Consider the following 24813-nt stretch of genomic DNA (forward strand, 5'->3'; position numbering starts at 1 on the left):
ATCTTTTGTTGAGAGTTTGATATTTTATTTATTATATGAGTGGTCACAACTGAACGCCCTGCCCTATAGTAGGGTAAACCGACAATCGTTGGACAACGTACAGTTATTGGACATTTACATTTTACACATTAATATTAAGATTATGTTTGATTAAACACGCCATCTGTCAATTGCATTATGGACTCATGACCTTTGTTATTGTGATAGTTCTTAGCGACTATCACAGATGGCAGCAGTAAAAAGACAAAAAAATCATTTCCGGTCGGACATCGTGGCAGGTGGTAATTGTGCGTAAAAATTAAGAAAAATATAAGGTTTAAAGTTTGTTTTGATAGATATATTACCGTGCCCGAAGAATTCCTGTTTCTAGCTATTTGTAAAGCGGTAAGATTATTACTTAAACTGTTTATTTCCATCATTTTAAATAAAAAGGTGTGCTTATTTGAGGTTATTTTGCACTGTCCAATGACTATATATTTTTTTATACAATAATCTAATATTGGACACTGTCCAATAACTATGATTATTTGTAATAAAAAGTTTAAACAATTTTGATACTTCTATATGTTGGCTTTAAGGTTGATAAGGTCGTGTCTGCATTTTTAGCTTTGTCGGAGGTTTCTGTCAGTTATTGGACGGCTGTCCCATGACTGTCATAATATATGTCCAATAATTGTTGTTGCAGATAAATCTTGAAAACTAAGATGCCTAAAGGTAAAAAGAAAAACTACGATACAAATAATTTGAATTTAGCACTCCAGGAGTTAGAAGAATCTAATAAACCAAAGATACGTGAAATAGCCAGAAAATACGGTGTGCCAAAGTCTACTCTTCACTATAAATTAAAAAATCCGGATCACAAAACATCTTTTGGCCCACGACCTGTTTTAACGGAAAACGAGGAGTCTATTTTAGAATTGTGGATTAAACGGTTGATGCGGAAAGGGTTTCCATTGAAAATAGAAGACCTTCAACGAAGCGTACACAAATTCCTTATAGAAAACCCCCGACCAAATCCATTTAAGGACAACTATCCAGGGGATGGATGGGTAAAAGCATTTTTAAAAAGACACCCTGATATTGTTCCCCGCACCAGTGAAGGTGTCACTCAGTCAAGTGCCTGTGTTTCTGAGAAAGACATCCGAAAGTGGTTTGAAGAAATACGCCAATATTTAACAGAAGTAGGCCTTTTTGACATTCTAAATGAAGCTTCTCGGATTTTCAATGGTGACGAAAGCGGTTTTCAGCTTTGTCCAAAAACTGGTAAAGTCTTGGCTATTAAAGGGACGAAAAATGTTTACAACATTGACTCGAATAATTCTAAGGAATGTATAACAGTCATGTTTACGTTCTCAGCCTCCGGGGAAACTTGCCCACCTATGGTAGTATATAAATACCAAAGAATTCCCCAAAAAGTAGCAGAAGGGATACCTACTGGTTGGGGCGTTGGACGAAGCGATAATGGATGGATGACGTCGGAATTGTTTTTTGAATATATTGCCAATGTTTTTTATCCATATTTACAAAGACGAGGCATAAAACTACCTGTTATTTATTTTCTAGATGGACATAAAACCCATCTCACATATGAAGTTAGTAAATTGTGTAAGGAGCTGGGAATTAAGTTAATAGCTTTATATCCTAACGCCACACGAATATTACAACCCGCAGATGTTTCTGTGTTTAGACCCGTCAAGGCTGCATGGAAAGACGCGGCAAGAACATGGTTAATAAATAATCCGGGAGAGACAATAACAAAGATAAATTTTGCTGGTATTCTTGAAGATGCTTTGAACAAATCGATAAAAGCTGAAACGTTAATAAACGGATTTAGAGCTTGTGGTTTGATGCCATTTAATCCCGATGCAATCGATTATACTAAGTGTTTAGGAAGTGATAAAAACAAACAGGTTGAAATCAATAATTGTGAAATCCAGCAAAATAATCTTACTTTTTTACAATTTAGTCAGATAGTAGGACCGACAAAACTGGCAGAATTGGCTAATTCAACTTTTAATTGTGACATTACCGGTGAAAATTTTCAGTTACTATGTCGTATTTATGAAGCATTTATAAATCCACAATGCAATGTTGAAAATAACCCGAATGTCCTAAGCACGTCGTCTTATATTGAACCAAATACCGGCGCAATCCGATCGACTGAAAACGGATCAATAGTGAGCAATGACAATTCCCACGAAGAATCACAATCCAAAGTTCCAATTATCCCTCAAGTGGAATCCTATTCTATAGATTTTTCTCACACTTATAGTGAAAATATCTTACCACCACAAATAGAGACAGGCTTCGATAGTAAGTCTATTGAAACAAATACACCCTGCAACAATACCTCAAATATAGGTACTTTGGATAGTTATCCAGTAGTTTTTGATAATAACGATACAGAGGGAGCTACAGAAACAGTAATAGAAGACCATTCAAAGATGCCTGTATATGTGACACCATCAAAACACAGTTCTATAACCCTCCCTCTTTCAGAAGCCATAATAGTTAGAAATGCATCATGCCCAAAAGATAAAAGCCCAGCATTTAAAATAATTTCAAATAGCAATTTTGCACCGTTTTTGACTATGCCTAAGACCCCAGAAAGAAAAGGTAAAAGAAATACTGTTCGATTCCCATTCGCTATTACATCAGAAAAATATAGAGCCATGTTTAAAGAACAAAAAGAAAAAAAAGAGTCACTTTTGAAGATAAAAGACCAAAGAAAATGTGAAAGACAGGAGAAAAAACAAAAAAAAGAGATGAAGAAAAAGGAAAACTTAAACAACCAGGTAAAACCCAAAACTTCAAATACAAATGCGTGTAAAATATGTTTAAAAGTGACTAAAATCACTAACCGCTTAAGCTGTGTTAACATGTGTTCCTGTATTTTTCATGTGAAGTGTATTCCTGATAAGCATAAGCAGCATGTACCGGAAGACATTCTGATTGACCTTTTTATTTGTCATAATTGTTATAAAGAAGAAGATGAAGATGATGACACTATTCGCATAGAAGAGAACGTAGATTTAGAGGAAAATAATAGTTCATCTGAAGATGAAGAAGCTTTGTCGATATTTAAAATATATCAAGACCAAAATAATAATAAATTTTAGAAGCATATAATTTGTTAACTTTAGGATATTTTATTATTTTTCTTTGATTTGATATTAAGTAAGAAAGTACCTTGCATTATTTGAAGATCTCCAATTATTGAGACTAATTAGAATTAGGTATAGATGATAACTAACAAAGGTATTATTTTTGTAACACATAGTTTATGTTACTGAATAAAACATGTTTTAGAACACTGTGTTTTTTTATAGACTTCCCGTTAGACGAATACAAGACATTTTGAAGATAAAAAAGATTTTTATAATCTGTCCAATAACTATATAGTCCTTGTCCAATAATTTAAAAAAATGTCCAATGACTATGGTATCAGCTACTTTTTTTTAAATCTCTTATAAAATGAAATCAGCCTTAATATATATGTATTTTTGTATATTTACACGTTAGTGCATGTCTTCTAATTTTAATATCACCTAAAATTCATAAAGAAATATATAATGTTATTACAAATATTTCAAGACTTGTAAATAATGATCGTTATTTGTCCAATGACTGTCGGTTTACCCTACTTTCAGTAGCCCTGCTAGTCCAGGTTTAGTATTAATAGTTAACATAAAATACTCACGTCAGGCACTCCAAAGAACTTTTTGATGCAAAGCAGGTATTATACTTAATGCTACCTCTTTCATCGGTGGGCTGACCTCATTTGTAAGTAATTATACTTACTATACTGAAGCGCGCAAGATGGAGAGTTTGGGATACCAATGAAAGGGATAGCACTTTGTACTTTAAATCATGGATTTAGTAAGTACTTTGTTGTACGGAGTACCTACTAATTCCATGCTTTAGATCAAAAAGTATAAGATTTTTCATTGCAGGTGTTTTCACAACCCACCTCTCTACCACTTCGGCGGCGACGGCCGTAGAGAGGTGGGTAAACAACTACTCTGTTAAAAACTAAATAAAAAAGAAGAAATTAAAAAAAAACTTAAATCATGAATAAAATACTTAGCAAAATAGTAGGATGTCATACAGAGGATTGGTTGTTTTTTAAACTGACATTTTAATGACATTAGAATAAACCAATCATAGCGGGGCTACACATGACAATCATTTGATAATACACAAATACGAACTGTTTTGATTGGCTAATATTTATCAAATTTCCTTTCTGTCTGTAGTTCCTGTCTAATGTTTTTTGTAGAGTGAGTGAATGATTAATCGTCTTTCGTAATCGTGGTTTTGGTTGGAAATTTATTTAAATCATAAAAATGTCTCTGGCAATTCGAAAGTAAAGTTCTATGGCTTGTGATGTTTCATGATGGATAGATTTTTCTTATAGTTCGTCGTAATAAGCCGCCGAGTAAAATGTAATCAAATTTTCGTCAAGTCCACGTCGAGACATGGGTTCCAGAGTGAGGTAATTATATATGAACACTGTTTTACACTGTACAGTACTATTTTTCAGGGTCCTGATAACTAGAAGTATTGAATCCCCATCATTCTCATAAGTAAGGTTTAGTCCATATGGTGTACAAAGTAGAAAAAACTCCATTTTGTTTTTTTGCCTTTATTTACCTATTTCCTTTGGTTTATCAGCACGATAACGAATCATTAGACAAACTTTTGTTTAGAAAATATATTATTGATGTTTTAATTAACTACCTCAGTGTTAGATTTATTCTAATTGATGACTTCCACTGCAATTAATTATCTTGGTGCATATAGTTTCTATGATCATTGATTACAATAGCCGAGGTAGGATAAAAATTTCCTAATTTCATTGTTTATCTCATTAATTTTCCGTTCAACACTTTCTACACAACTCCTTTGATGATGTTCTGATATGATGGAGCAACTATGTTATGACAGACATGAATAATTGAATGTCATTTCATTCTCTTGGAAACAATGTTTTACTAAGAATTTATTTATTTTTAATTAGGTGTGAATCAATCTGAGTGAAGTGAAAAGGAAGGCACAATATAGTTTTGTAATGATTGTTTTTATTCTAGTCACCTAGTCTGATATGACTTTATATTGATCTTTATGATCTCCTCTGCCTATGAGTGGCAAGTAGATGTATACACATTATATGTCATATAGCAGCTAAATAGCCAACCAGTGTGCAGTCTGTCTAGCTTACCAATTTTTTTCCATTTTTGCCTTGGCACATTTTTACATCACAGGCAATGAGTAGGTGCAACACATTAGGCAATTCATTCAGTAATAGTATTGAATTAGAACATTTTACTTGGAAAGTATGAAAAGATTAAGAAATTGTATCTATAAAACGTTGTCAATTTTTTGTTTTGATGACTAAGGCCCGTATATTAATAGAAACACCCGTGAAAATAATACTGTGATAATGACAGTACTTACATATGTAAGACAAAAATAAAATCTCACATTTCTTGCTAAATTGTTCATAAAGAAAGCTATGTTTGTTCGACAGCTACATTAAATATTATGTTTATAGTGATGACTTCTTTGTGTTTGGTTTTATAATTTCATACTCTTTGAAAATTGACTTTTCAACCAACTTTTAACCTTTGTATTATGATCTACCTTTATTTTTACAGTCTATGAAATCTCATAATTGTACATATTTTAAACTATTCTCTGACCATAACAACTACCCTATTATTTTCTTTTATTTGACGATAAAATTGTAATGCACAATATGCACAAAAATAAAGACATAGGTAGATTGCAATGCAGAGAAATAATGGAAAAGCGAAAAACACTGCCACACCCATATGTATGATTGTACATACTTATATGCAATGCATATTATAGGCAAGAGTCCGCAGTGTGATACTAGTAAATGAAAATTACACCTATCATCAATTGCAGTTCTCCTGTTCAATTTGCCTCCCTTGTTGCTATAAATAAATGGGACTGGGTTTCAATTGCAGAGGATAAATTGCATTTCCTGCTTACTGATAGATACAGTGATTGTGTGTGATACTTGATAAATAGTGGCTAGTCCATAAATCATTTGTACAGTTATTTGCAGGCATAGCTTGTCAATAGGTGTCTCGACCCTTATTCTTGGTCCTATCCAGGTTTTATTTAATTATTTGTGAACAAAAAAATATGGCTGTTTCGTCTCGGTGTGGCAGGGACCAATATTGTTGTTTACTTAATTGGTTTCTTATGGCGATTGTTGTTTGTATAATTTTACTCGTAGCCCACATCTTCTGTAGTGTATACTGTTGCATTTGTATATAAGTTAGGGTGGATATTAATTTGTACTGTTTGATAGAAGTCCATTGTTGGCTTTGGCATGGACCACTCGATTGCCTCCACAAACCAGTCGCTCAAGGCAGGAAGAATAGTCAAGAATAGTTTTAGCCCATTTACAAACTGTGGGGGGTAAATTTTGTTATTTCAAACAGCTAGTGAATATTGCTTATGTACAACATTTGTCAGGAGGTTGTGCTATCTAGTATATGTTTTACTTGGGTAATTAAATAATATTCCATTTTCTTTTTCAGAGACACTGTTCGTTTTCTGTTTGAATTATTTTGTGAAGTGTCGCCGGGTGATGTCGTCAGGGATCCATACATTATCAGGAAATATCCCGAGTCATATAAAAATGAAGAAGAGCTGAAAAATATACCCAAATTTACTTTCCCCTGTCAATTTGAGGAGTAAGTATTATTTTTAATAAATAGTAGATGACATTCCTCCATGTCAGGTTGCCGACCACTAAATAAAACTTTTGTTTTACGATTTTATTAATTTTCAGACCGTTTGTGCAGCTTTATTCATTCGTGTTGACAACAGAAGATTCCAAATACACATTTTGTTTTTGTCGCTACGATCCAAAGGCTAAATCAGCATTAGTTTTATTATCACATTTACCATGGCACGATATATTTTACAAGTAAGTATTCTCCTAATATACTTAGGTAAATGAAGAGTATTTTCACAGATATCTTAGTGCTGCTTTGCGATTTCCTCATCAAAGATTTTGTACTACATTTATATAGTTTTATTACGTTATCATTTGGATATCATATAATATTACTTATATGTATAATGAAGTCACGGGCTTTGAGTATGTGCATGTGCATGCTCACTTAAATGGTCAAACCGGTGTAGGCATCGTGGGCCAGGTCTTAAGCTTCCTTCTATTTTGTTTAACTTCGTGACTCTTGATCCAATATGCGTATGTGCAATATGGGTGTTGCTGGAGGGATTTGGCCCGCTCGTTTGTCATATATTTTGTTTGGTCAATAATATTACCTATAATCTATATATTCGTTAACAAACAATATTATTTAACACACTAGCGCCACCATCACATTTTTATCAATTTTAATTATCAATTTAAATTAATTAATATTGTCAATATTGAATAGTGAAAACTAAAAAAATACCATGAGAGATAATGCTACACTACATAATTGATTTTTTAGAAAGTATTGTGGTTTTCTATTGGATAAAGGCGCCACAATAACCACAATTTATTTTAAAGAAAAATGAATTTACTTTTTCGAAAAGTAAACTTTTCAGGATGAATAAATATTAATTTTTACTGCTATTAATTGTTTAATTAAAATAAGTTTGTTACTACCCAATCTTGTATGAGCGAAAGTTATCTACGAGATTCTTTGAATATTTTAGCAAATTTGAATTCTGCGAAATTTCTAAATATGTGAGTTTATTTATTTGTATTTTTATTTACTATCCTCTGGTGTAATCTTTATTGAATAAACTAAATATCACATTGATACTTTACAAATTAATGGACTTATTTATACCACCCGTTATTGTATAAATATGTAAAAAGTAGTGATGTACCGTTGATTACATGTATATTGAAAATGTAAATTTAAAAGCTCTTGATTAATAAATGTTTGTAAGACAAGGTCTAATAATAATTTGTATGCTTATCAAGGGTTTAACTACCGGATATTAATTATGTTATGCTTAGATAATTATGCTGTGCGCAATTTATAGTATTGTATGCGTTCGAAGTTCGAAACAACTACAGCTGCTTAAAGAGTAGAAAAGAAATGAAAGTGCTTGTCCTCTTGGCTGGCACTATCAACCTATCTGGACCATTATATTTGTTTTGGTATTGCAATGACAAAAAAAATATATAAATCCATTCCATTATAGACAGGTCATAAGGCTTCCCAAAGACCGTTTTCACTAATATTTCAAAATATACATAAATAATAATGTTAATTTTTCGAATGCAATATTTAATGAATTCTAGATGATAATTACAATATATTTTTCTTAGGGTTTATTTATCGAAGTAGGAAATCGATTGTTCTTTTACAGATTATTAAATTGTATAGCAAACCTCCTGAACAGCCCGGAGAAGGGCGAGCTGTCGTACTTTCTAGAATCATGTCGGTCTCGGCCCCCCATGCCGGGACACACCCTGAAAGTGACGTACAACGCGGGCCACAGCGTGTTCACATGCCAGAGTCCAGACGCGAAACTACCAAGCATTCCAGATAACGTGAGTATCATGTTCGTTTAACTAAAATTAAGGAAATAATAAAGCCTGCCAAACGATTTTCCAATGATTCGTGGTTTACCCTAAAATTTTATGTTAAATTGAATTACTTACGGAACATTTAATACAAAATGAAGTGAAAAATATTCTGTAAGTAGTATAATAGGATAAAACCATTAAACGTTAAACAGAGCCTAGTTAAGTAGGCCCTTTTAGCTGCGCCAACGCCCCTAATTATTTTTACACGACATCTGCTCGAAAAGAATTTTATTTCATGTTTAACTTACATGTGAAAATGGGTACTGAAGTCGAACAAAAATCCAGCCAAAACAAAAATATTGTGTTTGCGAAATCCACTATCTTTGGTAATAATAATAAATTATAACTCGGCGGACCGAATACAAACTTATTGATATAGATTAATTCAACTATTGTCATATTGATGACATGCCTTAAATCTCTTTCTTTCGAAACTTTCGCATTTACTACAATTATCATTTTAATGTTTCAGTATAACTTAACGGAATACTTCAGCGCACTGGACCCAAAAAGCATGATAGGTCTATGGGCCGCACTACTAAACGAAAGACGGATCGCAGTAGTTGCGTCTAAGCCTTCGCGCCTCTCCGCGTGTGTGCAGGCGGCTAACGCCACCCTCTTCCCCATGACCTGGCAACACATATTCATACCCATCCTCCCGCAACATTTGGCCGACTACCTTCTCGCCCCTATGCCCTTTCTTATTGGAGTTCCTAAAAGCGTTATGGAGGTAATTATGTATTTGTTTATTTACTTGCCATTGTGATATTTTACTCCTGCCTGAATTATTCTTAATCTGTAAATAACAACACATTTATGATATGAGCAAGGGCCATCCGTGATTGCAAAACGGATGGATTTTTTAAGAACTAAATTTTTTGACATGGCAATACCAAATAGGATAGTCATGATTGTGTTGCCAGCCAAGAAGACAGCGTCTTGATTTATTTTGTACTCTTTATAGACGGACTGTTAGTAACTTTCGCAGTCGCTTTTGTATTTAAATACCTATCTATAAATACTATTGATTTTTTTTCAGACTGTAAGAATGTCTGAAATAGGAGACGTCGTTATAGTAGATGTAGATATAAACGAACTAAGAACACCCCATAATGACTTGGAGGCTCTTCCGCCAGAATTGGTAAGTAAAGTACCTAGCTTGGTTCATTTATATAAAGCATGTGAGATTAGAGTGTTGGAAGTGTACATTTTGTTATTTCCCCTGTTATAAAATATACTTTACTATAAATAAACGCGCCTCGCACGTGGAAATTTGTATGCTATATTGTCGTAAAATACGAAGAAAAACGTGCGAATAAGTAATTTAAATTGTCTTTTTTCAGGTGAATAGTTTGAAGAAAGCTTTGAGTGATAAGAATGCTCTTGGGGATGCAGTGTCTCGTGCCTTCCTTCGAGCCCTAGTCTGTTTAATTGGTGGATATCGAGATGCAATAAAGTAAGCACGTTTAACTTATAAAGTAGAATACAGTACATATATCCTATGCTTGCACAGTATGACTCTATATATAAATATTTTTTATTTTATGTTCCGTCGTCTCCATAAAATTCCCAATTCCAAGAGCGCAAAATTTACCTTGACAATCAAAATGGTCGAATTTTAGTATTACTGATCTATTGTTAGACGCCCGGACTTGCTTTAAACAATTTAAAGTATAAATTTTCATATTTTCATAATTTTGACTGTGTATAAATAATATTAAATATTTGTTGTCAAATCACACAGATTGAGTTAGCCCCAAAATAAGTTCCGAATTTGTGTTATGCGGTACTAACTCACTAGGACAAAAGAACAAGCGGATGGCTACTTAATTCATAGCTATTTTTTTAGAGAGGGCATTGTATGTAGGTATGCGCCATTAATCATGTTATTAACTTACTATTTCTCATCCAGAATCGAAAATGGTCAATTGATTACGTTCAATCCTGAAGCCTTCGTGAGAACAAGGAAAAATATGCAAGAATTCCTCAAAAAAATACAGGAGTCACAAATATTTCAACAGGTTGGTATATTTGTTACGTTTATAAACATTTATCCGTCAGAATTGAATGAATTAACTTCTCATATTCATATTAAATAACTAGACAAATGTGCCGATGACCGCACAAACAGAAGAAATATGTCAACCGTACTAATAAATCTAAAGAAAACTATTATAATAATTCGTATGGAAATCGAAATAATTAATGTATTATTGAATTATTTTACTCACTGCCAATAAGAGTGTGTTAAAAAATCATGTTCCATCGAATCGAATGGCGTAGATAGACCGATCATAGGTCGCTGATTCAAATCCGGGTAAGGACCAATGTTTGATTTGTTAGTGGACTGTGTTTTGTAGTTCTGGCTTAGGTTCGTCGCTAAGGAGAATTGAAATTGCAGGCTTGATACGGACGATGCTTTTATTTGGGCACACACAGGAAGAAGAAGCGATACATACAATGTTGCCAGTAGAATATTTAAATATTAAACTTAATGTGGCTAGTCGCAACAGAATGTAATATTTTTAACCGACTTCAAAAAAAGGAGGAGATTTATTTCGTTATACGTCGCGATCTTTTTTACAGTTTATAGAGGAAAGGTTGGCGTTACTTAACTCCGGGCGAGGGTTCAACGATGAGTTTGAAATCGAGTGTAACTTCTACGCGGACAAACTGAACACGGGGAGCGGACAGCGGCTCAAACAACAGTACAAAGACTGGGCTAAAAACGTCAAGAAGGAGGGCGGGGCTTTCTTCAAGAATGTCAAAGATAAGGTAAAGTACAGCACTGACAATATCATAGAAATGGTATTCTCTTCGTGAGGGTATTCGATGTATTTTTGCGTGCAATCTAAATATTTACTGTCTGAATCCCATCAATTACATCAATTACGTCAATTACATCGGGAATATTCTTGAGTCTTCGCGTTCGCGATTTTATTGTCTAAAACAAGCTAGCACTTAGATATATTTTGTTAAAAAATGTAATAAAAAAAAAGTATTTCTGTAATGTTCATTGAATACTGATACAAGTCAAAAAATGTAGTTTTGTGGTAATGGAAAGTAAATTGTCATGTTTTTTTCATTGAAATATCTTAATTTTTTATGGCGTGATATGCCCAATTACATGTTTATTGAAGTTTTATTCGGTAGGTTGGTAGAGTGGCAGCTGGAAGTGTTGATATCGCGCTTATTTCGGCATTTATGGTTTATTTTGGTAATATCTTTTTACTGAAATCCGCTTATATGCAACTGTAATGCATACCTGCCCTACCTAGGTTGAGCATACCTGCCCTACCTAGGTTGATACCTGCCCTTTCTGTTAAATAGATCTGCCCTTTCTGTCCTTTCTCTTCAGAGAGAAAAATAAAGACTGACATTTTTCTCAGTGTTTACGTTGTTTTAATTTTTTTAACACACTAACATAATATTACGAGGTTTGTCATGTCTGCAGTTATGTTCACAAAATGTTTCTTGGATGAAGTTTTACAGCATAAATTGAAAACATAATATTATTTTCAAACCATATTTATTTTTATCTGAATGACATTCCTCACAAATATATGCTCTAACAAAAAAAAATGCAAGCATGCCGTAAGTACCCGGATGTTTTTGCTTTAAACTATGAATATTTGCAGGCTAACCCAGCAGTACAATCGGCTGTGAAAACGGTGAGTCCCTAGATGTCTTGTTCGAAAGTCTTTCCGTGCTGATATTCACAACTTTATTGACAATATTTTTTATACGAAAAATACACATTTTTGTCAGTTCATTGGGCTATTTAATGACAATTTTAAAATTCTAGAATAAAAATGTATATCTAGAACTAGTTCATCAGTACAACGAAATCGTAGTAAGACCAAATCTCCATTGGACTTCATCGCGATTGGACTAGTTCGTAATTTGACTACCTGATTGACAACATGTTTTGATAAATTAGAAACTATGTAGACCTAGCATTCTATATGCCAAAGTTTTGATTTGAAGATTTGTGGGGATTTTTACCCAATCACATAAAATCTACTGTACTGATGTCTATTCAATGTTGTGCACAGATAGAATAGAACCTGGAGAGTACTTTATCCCAAAATTATTAACTAATTTTGTAATTTAATTGGAGCATAATAAGTTTTACTTAAATCTATAATTAACATTGAAATCAATTGTATTTGGAATTTTGGCTCGGGATAAATGCATTTTAATGGACATGAAACAAAATATATACAAAAAGAATTAATAGAGGATTATAAAAACGTCGTTGTTCTCATCTAACTTACAGGTTCAGTTTTCGAAATGACAAAAATGTGCTTTTCGTCCTTTCTAACCTTTACTTCTTACTTCTATTTTTCTTTAAACTTTTTGTTAGCATCAAAATTAGTTTGGTAAATTACAAATCATCATACGTGGATAAATATATTGCAAGAAAAATGTACTAAAACTCTTGTAAATATACAGTCTATTTTTTTTAATTGCCCGGTTTCTTCCGCGCCATTGAGCGTTAGATCCCCAGGGTCCCGCTTTTCTACTTTTGTAAATAAATCACATTATAGTAGATTATATGTACTATGTTTATTTTAAGGATATTTGAAATGGGGGAAATTAGTTTCTAAATTTGTGAATACAATTCATGCTCAATTAATAAACGATAGTGTAAATAAATTTTATTGCTAAAAGGATTCATATAAGTTTTGAATATCAGTAATTTTATCAAAATTTATGACATACTCTGGGTTTCGCCGGATCACCGGTATTTATTGCATGCAACAGCATTATGTATTTGAGGCAAATTTTAAATACACAATCCCTGAGTATATATAATAACTGAGTATATAGTATATGAAATGGTCATCTTTGTGAATGTACTCTTATATATGTATATATTAATTACTCGTAAACTAAGCGTCAGAAAGTTAACGTGATCATACCTATCATACCATTTGTGAGAAGTATAACACTTTAACTTCCTGCTACTAGAAAAATCTATGTTTTCTTAGGCCATAATCATCCGATTTTGGTACCGCAAATACATTTTTAAGATATCATGTCGATATTCCATAAAATATCTCGGAATGATTGATTTCAAACATTTATTTCAATCTTCAAAGACGTTTGTTATTTGTGTACAAACTTAAAACTCACAACGTGACATGCATCCCGTTACTGAAAGCAGATTTCTGTGGGTACAGCAAATTTGCCAAATGTTTTTTTACATGTAAACTTTTAATTTTGAAGGTCCGACAAGGAGGTAAAAATGTGAAGTCTGCCGTGAAAGGCCTCAAGAACAAAATGCCGAGGCCAGGGTCGCGTCCGTCTTCCATCAACACCACAGACGATAGCAGGTAAATCCGCTTTATTTATTAGGGCTACATATGCGGACACTAGCGCTACCATCACATTTTTATATATTTTTTCTTTTGTTAGCGAAAGGAGAATAATTATCTAGTCAAATTATTTTAATTATCCATTACACAATTTAGTCATAGTTGACAAAACTGAAAACGGTGGCCATCATAATCCATGTACTCAATTTGAGATGGAATCGGTCCGAGTCCGTCGATAGTGTAAAGCCGACATTAAGTAGAATCTCAATTTCAATCCAAGAAACTAGTAACGACTGTTTATAATTTAAGGTTTTCGTGCGGCTCAGCGACACCAGTGTCGTCGGACTCATCCGAGTCGACGCCGTCGCGCGACCCTCCCCCGCCCCCGCAGGCCCTGCCCCTCGACCTTCTCAACGAAATGGAGTTCCTGTTCTCCAAGAAAAACGTCCAACGACGAGACAGTTACCCCAACATCTCTAACTCCGATATCAGCGCCGCGGATAGAGCGGTCAGTTGCACCATACACAAAACACGTAGCATAGATGCTTGTCATGCTTGTAGTGATCATGATTTTCGAATGACGAACACTGTCTCTCTAACGTTCGCTGTTGTGATTATTGTGATGTTATGAAGCCAGAGTGCAGTACTAGCATTTGGTGTAAACAGCTTCTTTTGACATTGACAGTTCTTCCATCGCTTGTCAAATGACATTGATTTGAGTACCATGGCAAAGGATGGCTTGTTTACTTTTTGCGTTCCTCTATTTGTTTTATATTCGTAAAATTGTGATCACGATCCAAATGTATATTCTTTTTACAAATTGCCCGTCGAGATCATTTTTCATCATTAGTCCCTAACAAATTGGACAATTTCGACCGGACACTTAATTTATGTTGCGCCTTCATTGTAAGCTTCTATACTATAAATTGACTGCGCTTAGTCTAGCCATGCGATTGGTTCATGAGAATGCGCGTAGCATGTACGCTCTTAGGAGCACCGTGGCACATTATTTGATTTTATTTTGCAGAAAACACTGTCACCAAGTGTCCCACCTCGGTTACCAGAACGCCCTCAACTCCCACTCCGTTACCCAATCATTTCCACGAGGAAGTTAGTCGATATATCAGACGCGCCGGTACCGCCGCCGCGGACTACGGTTGCGCACAATCACTCAAATTTCGTCAGTAATATAACAAAAAATGATGTGAAACAAGACACAGATTTTCATACGAGCACTATAAGATTCACTGAGGGTAAAGATAAGGCGAAATTAAAGTTGACGCTGTCGTCAAATCAGAGGAAAGTGTCGCAAAATAGCGCGCCGTGTAATGGCCACGCGATGAGACCGGTGGCGCCAGACAGCCGCGTGGCCCGGCCGCACTGCCGACCCGTCCTCTCCACGCCTTTGGGGAAGCCTCAAGAGGTAATTCTGATATGCGCATTTCTACTCATGTCAATTCTATATATCTTACTCAAGTCGAAAATGATCGCATACCTGCCATGATAAATAAACAGAGTGGAGTTTTGCACTAACACGAAATTAACGTTGGAAATGTGATTGAATGATTATTTATTTATGTAAATGTAATTTATTGTTAATGATTATGGTTTAATATACTTCTAACATACACGAATTTGTCCCTTTATTCCTCTTGACGCAATTTCTGAGTATTTACTACTATTGATATGAGCACAGAACTGTCTTAAAAGGAGCGGAGGTGCATTTCTACTCTTTTCTATGACACCAGTTCCGTTTTGCTTGTCAGCAGTAAATGAAGCGATGAGACTGTAGTACAGATAGATACCTGATATAAATGGAATTATTTTGAGAATGGATAACAAGTTGACTGCAACAGGTCGCAGAGAGGCGACCTGCGTTTACTTTACTTTGGAAGGTAATTATGAATTTGCAGTTATAATTAACAGGGGTGATATCTGAGAATTAGAATCTCAGAACCTTACAACAAATATTAACATTTATGTCCAACTTTAGTGATTTTATTAAATAATATATGCTTCATAGATAATCTGTATGATATTTAGGTATTTAAATACATATTATATTGGATATTTATAAAAAAATAACAAAACTTGGCTGGACTAAACATCATAGTGCTATTGAAAGAAAAAACGATTTAACAAACTCCATCCCTTTTATTTTTATGATATTTTTTGTAAGTGGCCATTATGATTTTTATTATTTCTATCTGAGTTCCTCTTTATATACGTGTATATAGTTTTCCTTTTCACCGTTTGTGTAACACGCACGCGCACATGTACATATATTTATGTTATCGTCCTGCACGGTGTTGTATGTATTGAAATTGCATGGTTATGTATTGAAATTGCATGGTACTTCTAATAGCATAATTAGTACAGTGTAGTCATTGACTTGTGATTAGTATAAGATCGTCATATGCGAAATTACTCAAATATATTAGATACCAACGGCTCGTCCCAGCTTCGCTCGGGTAAAACAAATTGTATAGTATATTTATATATTATATAGTATAGTAAATTATACACCTAACTAAAACTAAGGAATCACGCTTTCTATTGATGAAATTTGTCCGGATAGGTATAAAATCAAGAGCAAATAATATACATTGATGGTAGTTATAACAATTATATTGTAAATTTTGAGAGGCTACTGTTTGAATTTGGTCTTGAAATATCGTCAAAGAAACGGACGTCTATGCCAATCCTAAGTCAATGATATATAGTCACGATATCAGGAAAACTAATAGCATTTATTTATTAGAATTTACTAAGTCGTAAGTATCGATCGGCTCTGGTGATATTAAGATATGAATTAGAACTCTCATTAGAGAATCACAAATTAAAATTCACGAGATAAAAATTTAAAGGGTTTACATTTCACTTCTCACTATCGAGTCGATTAGCAGTAAGACGCAACGAACCAATCACATTGCGTTGTTGTTGTCATTGTGTCACAATGGCGCAATGTGATTGGTTAGCTGCGTCTCACTGCGAATCGACTATGGAATCGAAGTATGGGTTTCCATACTTCGCCCTCAGATTAACCTTAATATTAATTTTGAGTTACGAAGAAGTTTAAAGTACTTTTATAAGAATAAAATAAATAATTCTTCTTTTTTATACCTTTAAGAAGTATTATAATGAACATCGGGTTTATGAGACAAACGAATCTGGTTTCACACAAAGGCAAAGAAAACGAATGACAACAGGCTAGTGTAACCAAATGAGATGGAAGATTTCTATATAATTTCTCGGCCCAATCCAGTTAATATCTTACAATGACGCAGATTGGGTCTCGTAGTCTTGTTTATTTCTAATACCTGTCTATTACTGTCCCGTTTAGTCTCGTTTATTTCTAATACCATTTCTCTTGTAAGAGCGAAACGTCTATATGACGATGTCTATAGTTTTCTCTGTCTACGGTTCCATATTTTCTTTTTTATGAAGCATTGTGGTATATATATGTATTTCTTTATTAATTGTTTTAAACCAATATCAAAATTATGTCATACAAATCCTGTGTCTCATTTATCCTAGTCCGATGAATATTAATTTGCAAATTCATTTGTGTTCCCAGTATCTTTAACATTCCATATGAACACATGTTGAATCCTGTAACTAAATGGATATATTTTTGTGTTAAATGACTAATGTTTAATATATTATTTCCAACAGATAGGGTGACCGTGCCGCTTTGTATTTAATATTTGCGTTTCTTTTGCAGTCGTGTGGCTCTGTAAGTGATCTCATTAAACTGGACGATTCGCCAACAACATTGGAAGACTTTGATCCTCTCAAGTGTCGTGATAGGAAAGTAGAACCAATAAAATCGACGGACAGTGCGTTGTTGCATGAGTACGGTCTGGATTTCAGCCAATTCGGCATGTTTTCGGAATACTCTGCGGGTTCCAGTGGCCAGGAGACTACCAACGTGCCCAAGGGATGGACTACGTTTAACTAGTCGCCTCTAAGCTCTCTTTGTATGCCGCCACATCTAAGTTGTAAGGATCCGATAGGACCAGTCGCGCTCTTGTTTGAAATAAGCTACGCCATCTAAAACAAATTACTTTAAGGTTTTTAATTGAGAAAAATGAAAGAAAAAGAAAACAAGAAATGGCCACAATTTCTTTCTGTTGAAAATATAATTACAGTATATCCTTGAACTTCGATTTTGTTTTAAATCGGCCACCTCTGAGGTCAATGGACGGCCACGCGACTTCGCAGCATGATTTTTAACACGTAAATACTAGTTTTCTTGGGAATCTTATATGCACTATGAAATATGTTTACAATCGATTTCATATTAGATTATGCAACACTGACATTGGCGATGTAGAGCGCGGTCCCATTTCTCTGTCGTTCTCCGTTGCTTTGACGTCCATCGACGGATCAACACAGATTTGTATGGAGTTTATACGTACGTCGATGCACTTATGGAAAACAACAGAGAACGTGCCACGTCGATGCCACGGAGCAATGAATAGGGCTCGTAGTCGAACTTGGTGTGGCGACATATTACGCGCATTATGCAGTTACGATATTCAATCCAGTTATATATTGAGAAACCCTCCATTGTAGTGCTAGTTCTATTATTTTTAAAGCAAATACAAAATTTCGGTGGGTGAATATTTTTCTATAATTTTATACATTGCAGTATCGTAACCGCGTAATGTGTGAACTAAATAACTAAATTTACTCATTGTAATATAATATGTGTATAGTTCGAGCATTACTCATTTAATCTTTGTAATTTTATTTATTAAATCGAGATAACCATAGTTTTTTATTAATAATGTAAATAGTGTTACATATCAATGTAATGTAAATTTATGAATCATTGTGTTTGTATATGAGTCGTCGAGTTATAAAATTGTTTTAGTTATTTTTTGTTTTTTGTTTTTTATGAATTCGGTAATGAAGGTATTATAAAAATTGTAGCGCGTAGATCTTCCTAAACGTTGCTTTCTGTTGTAATTTTATTTGCGTTTTCATTTAATATTTTATAAATCGATTTGTAATAACACGCGTGAAATATATTTTTTGTGCAAATATGTCATTTTATAAATATTATAGGTGTAAAATATTTCAGGTATTAAAATATAGCTCAAATATATTCTTATAAATATCTGAATGTAATAATGTCAGTAAAGTACAACTAGCTAAGACAATGAAGTGATTTTGTGATTTTCTAGCCCAATATAAATTCTGCAACTGCGCTTTGTGAATTTCCTGTTTAAAATAATTTAACCATGAAGCACAAAGGAATAGTATATGTATAAAATATGTAAATATAATTTATATACATATGTATTTGATTCGCTAGACAAATGTTTGAAAATATATGAAATTACGGTATTATTACTTGTGAATATAGCTCTCTTATACTTTCAAAAACCATTTCCCCGGAATAACTATTAGCATTTAAAAAAACAAAGAACATAAGTTTTTAGTAAAGAAAACGTAGGGAAATTGTTTATTCATCGCTCGCTCCTGTTTATATTTTTAGGTTTTTGACAGTCAATTAGACAAATCTGACTTATAGAAACCCATATGTATCTTTATGTATTAAATTCACAAATATACGTCTTTTTACCCTACTGCAAAGGAGGGGTATTGTTACTTTAGTTCATAATCCTCTGATATGACATCCTCTGATACGACGTCAAGCCAAATTTAAAATCTTCCATTTATTTAATCAAATTTTATAAATAAAACGTGAGCTAAGTGATGACAACTGATTTTGCTAATTAAGTGATTGGCACAATTTGTATTATCCTATTATCCAAATGAACGATAAGAACCGATCTAGTTAGTTCAGTATTTGGTACTATTTGTGCAATAATATTATCCTAATTTTTCATTTGCCACCAAAAGATGCATTATATTTGCGTTACATATTCGTGGTTGGGTCACATAAATTTGTAGTGTACCAAACTTAAATCCACTGCCTAGGTAGGTTTCGACCGAATTAGTGGCAGATGGATCCGTGAATGATGCTTTTAAAAATGGAATTGTCAAATATTGAAGTTCGCGGTTTTTTTTTTCTTTTGGAGGCACGGAACTCGAAAACTTGAAGAAAATAACTGTTAGATTTATTTTGTACCTTAACGGAGGCTATATTGTTATTAAATACTCTGACGTGTTAAGTTATTCATTATCAAATTGTAAGTGGGTAAAAATCGTCAAAGTGGCCAACAAAAGAGATTTTATGAAAACATTCAGCATAGTTTTTAACGAAATTCGATTATAGGTATTAATGATATAAGGTAGCTTTTTGCGTACAAATTAGTTCAATTGGTACAACAGCTGTAAATAAAATTTTATTTAAATAAAATATATAAAATGTTTGATAAAAAAATAATCTTTTCCTACATTGTCGAGATCATCATATCACCGTCTGTTTCAGTGAATATCTAATATATAAAAATATTAAACAATTACGGAACCAGAATAAATAGTTGGTTGATATCTCGACTCGTAGCAAAATATTTGTTTTTGATTGACACCTTGACGTTTTGTTCCCACATACCTATCTTCACATGTAATGGTCACATTAACCGGAACCGGTTGCCAGACGCGGAACCCTAAAAGTATATAACTTTTGTTTTATAAATAATGTATTAAATTTAGAAATGTTATTCTATTGTTACATTTATAATGAGAACTCACTATGTCTGATTTTGAATACTTACATAATTGAATGGTGCTGGCAAGGCCTAATTTCGGCTTCACAACAAGTTTTCTACAACCAATCACAGAAGATATCTATTTTATTTTATATTAAATAATACCTACCTATCTTTTTGATTTTTAGACATCTTTATTGTTCGCAAATATAAATACATTCAAAACTTGAATAGCAATCTTTATTTTTTATTTACACAAACAATTTAACCTACTAGTAATTAAGAAAATACTAGATATCATTAGTATTTTTTGGAAAATACTGAATACCAGTATGTACTACTAATGGTGATATGCAGACATGGAACATCAATTTTTAATAATAATTTCTTTTTTTTATTTTCGCAACTAGATATGGGGTGAAAATGACCAACGCAACCGATACATTTTCAGGCGACTCGGGCGGATCCAAGGGACACAGCTAGCTCGGGAGACTATTACCAAATAGTCCAAATACCTATAAGTATATTCATGGCATTTAAGTACTTACCTAATAAAGAATACCAAATAATGTCCAATCTGATGATAAAGAAGTTTTTACAAATGTATTGAAATTAGATTTTTTATTGTTGTCAATGTCCGATCGTTCCAGACTTGAGATTTTGATGCAGTAGCGCATGATATAGGTAAAAATCGTGTCTAGGTATACGGATACCATTGAGGTTCGTTGTTGCTCTTTGAGAGCCGATTATTATTTATTTATTATATTTTATTATGATAAAATTACCTCATTTTATCATAATGAAATAATACTCTGACATGGAAATGAATCTCTTCATTTCCATGTCAAAGTATTATTTTATTATGTGTGAAAAATTTCAACTAGGTAAGTAGGTACCTACGTAGGACAAGCGGCGACGTGTACATTTGCAACTAGGTATGTAGGACAAGCGGAAGTGCATAACTGGGTGAATTTTAACTTGCAATATTTGAAAATAGAAAAGAAAATATTGTAAAATACAGTCGTAACACACAATTGAGATGAAGCATTAGGCACACAACAACCCTTATCAGTGCTCGGCCACATACCTACTTGCCGCGCCAGCGCTTTTATAAGAACAGGAAAGGGGACAGAATGGTCTAGACGAGTTTATCTAGGCACACTCCGCACGCTTTATGCATTGACTAGCGGCCCGCTCCGGCTTCGCTCGGGTTAAAACAATAAATTATGCACCTAAACCTTCCTCAGGAATCACACTATTGGTGAAAATCCGTGCAGTAGTTTTTGAGTTTATCGCGAACAGACAGACGCCGCAGAGGACTTTGTTTTATATATGAATTTAAGGATGATTACCTATTTATGTTTGACTTTATGAGACTGTTTAGAAAAACTGGTACCTAAGTATATACCATTTGTTTAGGTGTTTAATAAAGGTAATAAATACCGTTACCTATTACGTGCGAATCTGGTGTAAATAACTAGTTCGAAACATCACGAATCGTGCCAACGGCGCTGTATCGGTAATTAGTACCTAAACACTCTGTTACTAAGCTCTTCCAATAATGGAGATTCACTTGCAAACAATGTTCGATGCTGCACGTGCGATGAGCTTGATTTTTGTGGTGAGTGCACACTGTACATACCTATACCTACCTGCTCTATATGTTGAAATAAATAAATATACCCTCCATATAGAAACAGTAAACTAGGCAAGTCAAAAAAATATGTACCTATTTGATACTTTTAATCTCTGACTTTAAGTTTATAGGGATAGTTTGGGGTGAGTATATGGTTTCTCACAGGTTTAAATATCTTAAACGTCGATAGATCTATTGATATTTCAGGTGTGCCCTGCCCGGGTAGAATTACCTAGATTTATTAGGAACCTAGTCCTCGAAAAATCTCGCGAGAGCGGTGCCACCGGTTTCTGTGACACGAATCACTATTTGTGGTTTCTTAGATGATCTCCGTGGCATACGTAGTGGTCACCATGCTCGCCCGCTATCTGAAGGTGTTAGATTCGATTCCCAGCGCGACAAATATTGCTGTCTCTGGGTGTGTTCAGTGTGGAACCACGATATAAGCTTAGTGCTTAGCGTGGGCCTTTGAGTGTTGTCCTTTACTATTATTATTACTTCTTTCTCAAGGACTATTTTCCGCAGTTAGGCCTTGACCGGACCCTTTCTGCGTCAGCAGTCTGCACGGCTAGGTATTTGCTTCACATTTGTATAATTTAATAACCAGCTTTGTTCAATATCCAATATGACATACCTAGTCGTGTGAAAAGGCTCCCCTTTCTGTTATCCATTGTGATCAATACTCAACAAAGTATACATAAGTATTATGTTGTCAAATCTGTTATCCCATGCTTATGGAACAATTAAAACGTGTGTTAAAGCACTGTTTTGTTTGGATAACAAAGTGTTAAGTACCTACCTACGCGTTTGGTTAAGATAAGTATTTTATCACAGCACTGATACTGGCTTCCAGTTAAAATATTACTACTTTGTGAGTACCTATTGTACTCACAAATTCCGTTCTATAAACCTATGCAATACTAATATACCTACTATGTAATAGGGGTATACCTAAGTATATCCTCTTAGCTATGTAGGTGGGTACTTAGCTAGGTTGTTGTTATGCTAAGTCTGGTTAGGTAACAATTAAGATTTATGTAGGTACTAAAGTAGTAATCTATTCTATACTATAGCGGGTAATCACCGAAATTTCAAAATTCTTTCATCATTAGAAAGGTACATTATTCAAGATTGCAATATGTACTTAAGATATTATTTCAAAATTCCAACGGGAGCGAAGCCCCGGGCTACATGTAAGTACTTAGTTAGTTTATAATAGTTCAGTGAAAGAAAGAAATCATTTATTCGGCAAACACTTAAAATCCAAACATACAAAAGAGTAACGAATATAGATCGAATACAATATGTAAGCCGAAATGGCGACCAGCTCAGCATGGTGCCATGGTATCGAGCCAAGACGCTGATTTTCAGCTGGAACCAAGTACAAAAGTAGGTAAGGTGGCAAAATAAACAAGTTAATATGTACGGAAACAGAAACACACAACAGCAAACAATAGGATTAAACATATACTGACTTAGGAAAAAATGTAAAAAAAGGAATAAAGATAAATTACATGGAAGCTATGGAAAAAAAAATATATATATAAAGTATAAATATGAAACTAAAAATAATTCAATGTATTCAATGTATTGCCCTCAATTTGCCGCAATAAAGTAAACTCTTTGATGTGTTTACGGAATATTGTAACAGATGAAAAATTACGAAGAGGGGGAGGTAAATTGTTCCAGATTTTAGCTGCGGCATACTAGAAACTTCCTTTAAAAGCTGTTAATTTGTGACTCTGAACAATGAGAAGGCCAAGGCGAGATCTAGAAGACCAGTTTAGCTTTTCTAATAAATAAATAAATAAATAGTGAAGGTAACTTTTTTGGTACGATTTCAACCAAATCTTTACACAGCTCATAGATATTATAAATAGAAGAATAACGATATTTCGTGAATATTAGGTGAAGGAAACAGAACGGTTAAAATTTTATGGCAACCATAAATTCATAGGGGCGCGGGGGCCCTAGTTTGGGCCTGGGAAAGTAATTTAGCTGAATAAATAACAGACACCACCATTATTTCCCAGTTTTACACAATAACATGGCTCTGCCTTGTCATCACTTTGTTTTATGAGTTACAGTATCGTAAATGCTTAAAACACATCAGTTTGGTAGTGTCGGTCGGTCGTAATGACAGGCTCATAGATAAATATATTTATTTTATCTATGGTCAGGCTTCATTGCATTAGATACACGGTACTGAAGTCCATACTGAGTATGAAAGTTATAGAAAAGACTTGGGTATCTGTCTTATGATGCAGGTACGTAACTACTATATTAATATCAAATAAAAACTAATTACTTACGCTTCTCGTATAAGTAACATTTTTTTACGAATTATTTTGTGTTCTATTTTCAAATGAGTTTTTCCGCCTTTCTTCAGCTACCTAATAAGTATATTTACTTGTATATTTTTTTAATTAAGCAAGCGAGTCGAATCGCAACAACAAAGACCTTTGTCTGGCCGGAGTTAATTCGCAATGTAATGAATGGTGCATTACGTTTCTAATAGAAACGTAATATAGAAAATTTCTATATTAATTAGGTAATGTAGGTATCTGTCGCAGCCGTATTGTAGAATCCGCCGTTTTACATAATGGCGGCGCGCCAAATTGTAAATTTGGCAAA

At 33.9% G+C, this 24813-nt stretch overlaps 3 protein-coding genes across 11 annotated transcripts in view; all 3 read left to right on the forward strand.

Annotated features, from left to right (window-relative positions):
- Window positions 1-75: 75 nt before the first annotated feature.
- LOC128682908 (uncharacterized) lies at window positions 76-3304 on the forward strand. The gene is made up of 2 exons (XM_053767923.2): window positions 76-384; window positions 686-3304. Exon 2 carries the CDS (start codon window positions 705-707, stop codon window positions 3117-3119), a length of 2415 nt encoding a protein of 804 aa, XP_053623898.1. The 5' UTR covers window positions 76-384; window positions 686-704; the 3' UTR covers window positions 3120-3304.
- Window positions 3305-4270: 966 nt separating this feature from the next.
- LOC128683028 (uncharacterized protein) lies at window positions 4271-18522 on the forward strand. Of its 9 annotated transcripts, XR_008406245.1 has the most exons (15): window positions 6150-6453; window positions 6576-6731; window positions 6830-6967; window positions 8377-8560; window positions 9069-9326; window positions 9636-9737; window positions 9940-10052; window positions 10509-10617; window positions 11183-11371; window positions 12235-12267; window positions 13829-13935; window positions 14227-14425; window positions 14945-15340; window positions 15687-15812; window positions 17642-17778. XR_008406245.1 is itself a non-coding variant. In XM_053768187.2 (14 exons), the coding sequence occupies exons 1-14, from the start codon at window positions 4479-4481 to the stop codon at window positions 17876-17878; spliced, it is 2238 nt and encodes a 745-aa protein (XP_053624162.1). In that variant the 5' UTR covers window positions 4271-4478; the 3' UTR covers window positions 17879-18522. The 9 variants fall into 9 exon arrangements, 8 of the variants coding, with proteins under 8 accessions (XP_053624162.1, XP_053624166.1, XP_053624163.1 ...); XM_053768187.2 differs by lacking the exons at window positions 6150-6453; window positions 15687-15812 and adding an exon at window positions 4271-4495 and having other exon boundaries at window positions 17642-18522; XM_053768185.1 differs by lacking the exon at window positions 15687-15812 and having other exon boundaries at window positions 17642-18522.
- Window positions 18523-24309: 5787 nt separating this feature from the next.
- The window catches only part of LOC128683115 (uncharacterized protein), an 80648-nt gene continuing 80144 nt past the window's right edge, over window positions 24310-24813 (forward strand). Inside the window, exon 1 of the mRNA XM_053768374.2 lies at window positions 24310-24446. The gene's annotated coding sequence lies outside the window, so the exon portion shown is untranslated. The remainder of the gene's footprint in view (window positions 24447-24813) is intronic.

The sequence above is a fragment of the Plodia interpunctella genome, chromosome Z, assembly GCF_027563975.2.
Source record: "Plodia interpunctella isolate USDA-ARS_2022_Savannah chromosome Z, ilPloInte3.2, whole genome shotgun sequence".
Taxonomy (NCBI): Eukaryota; Metazoa; Arthropoda; class Insecta; order Lepidoptera; family Pyralidae; genus Plodia; species Plodia interpunctella.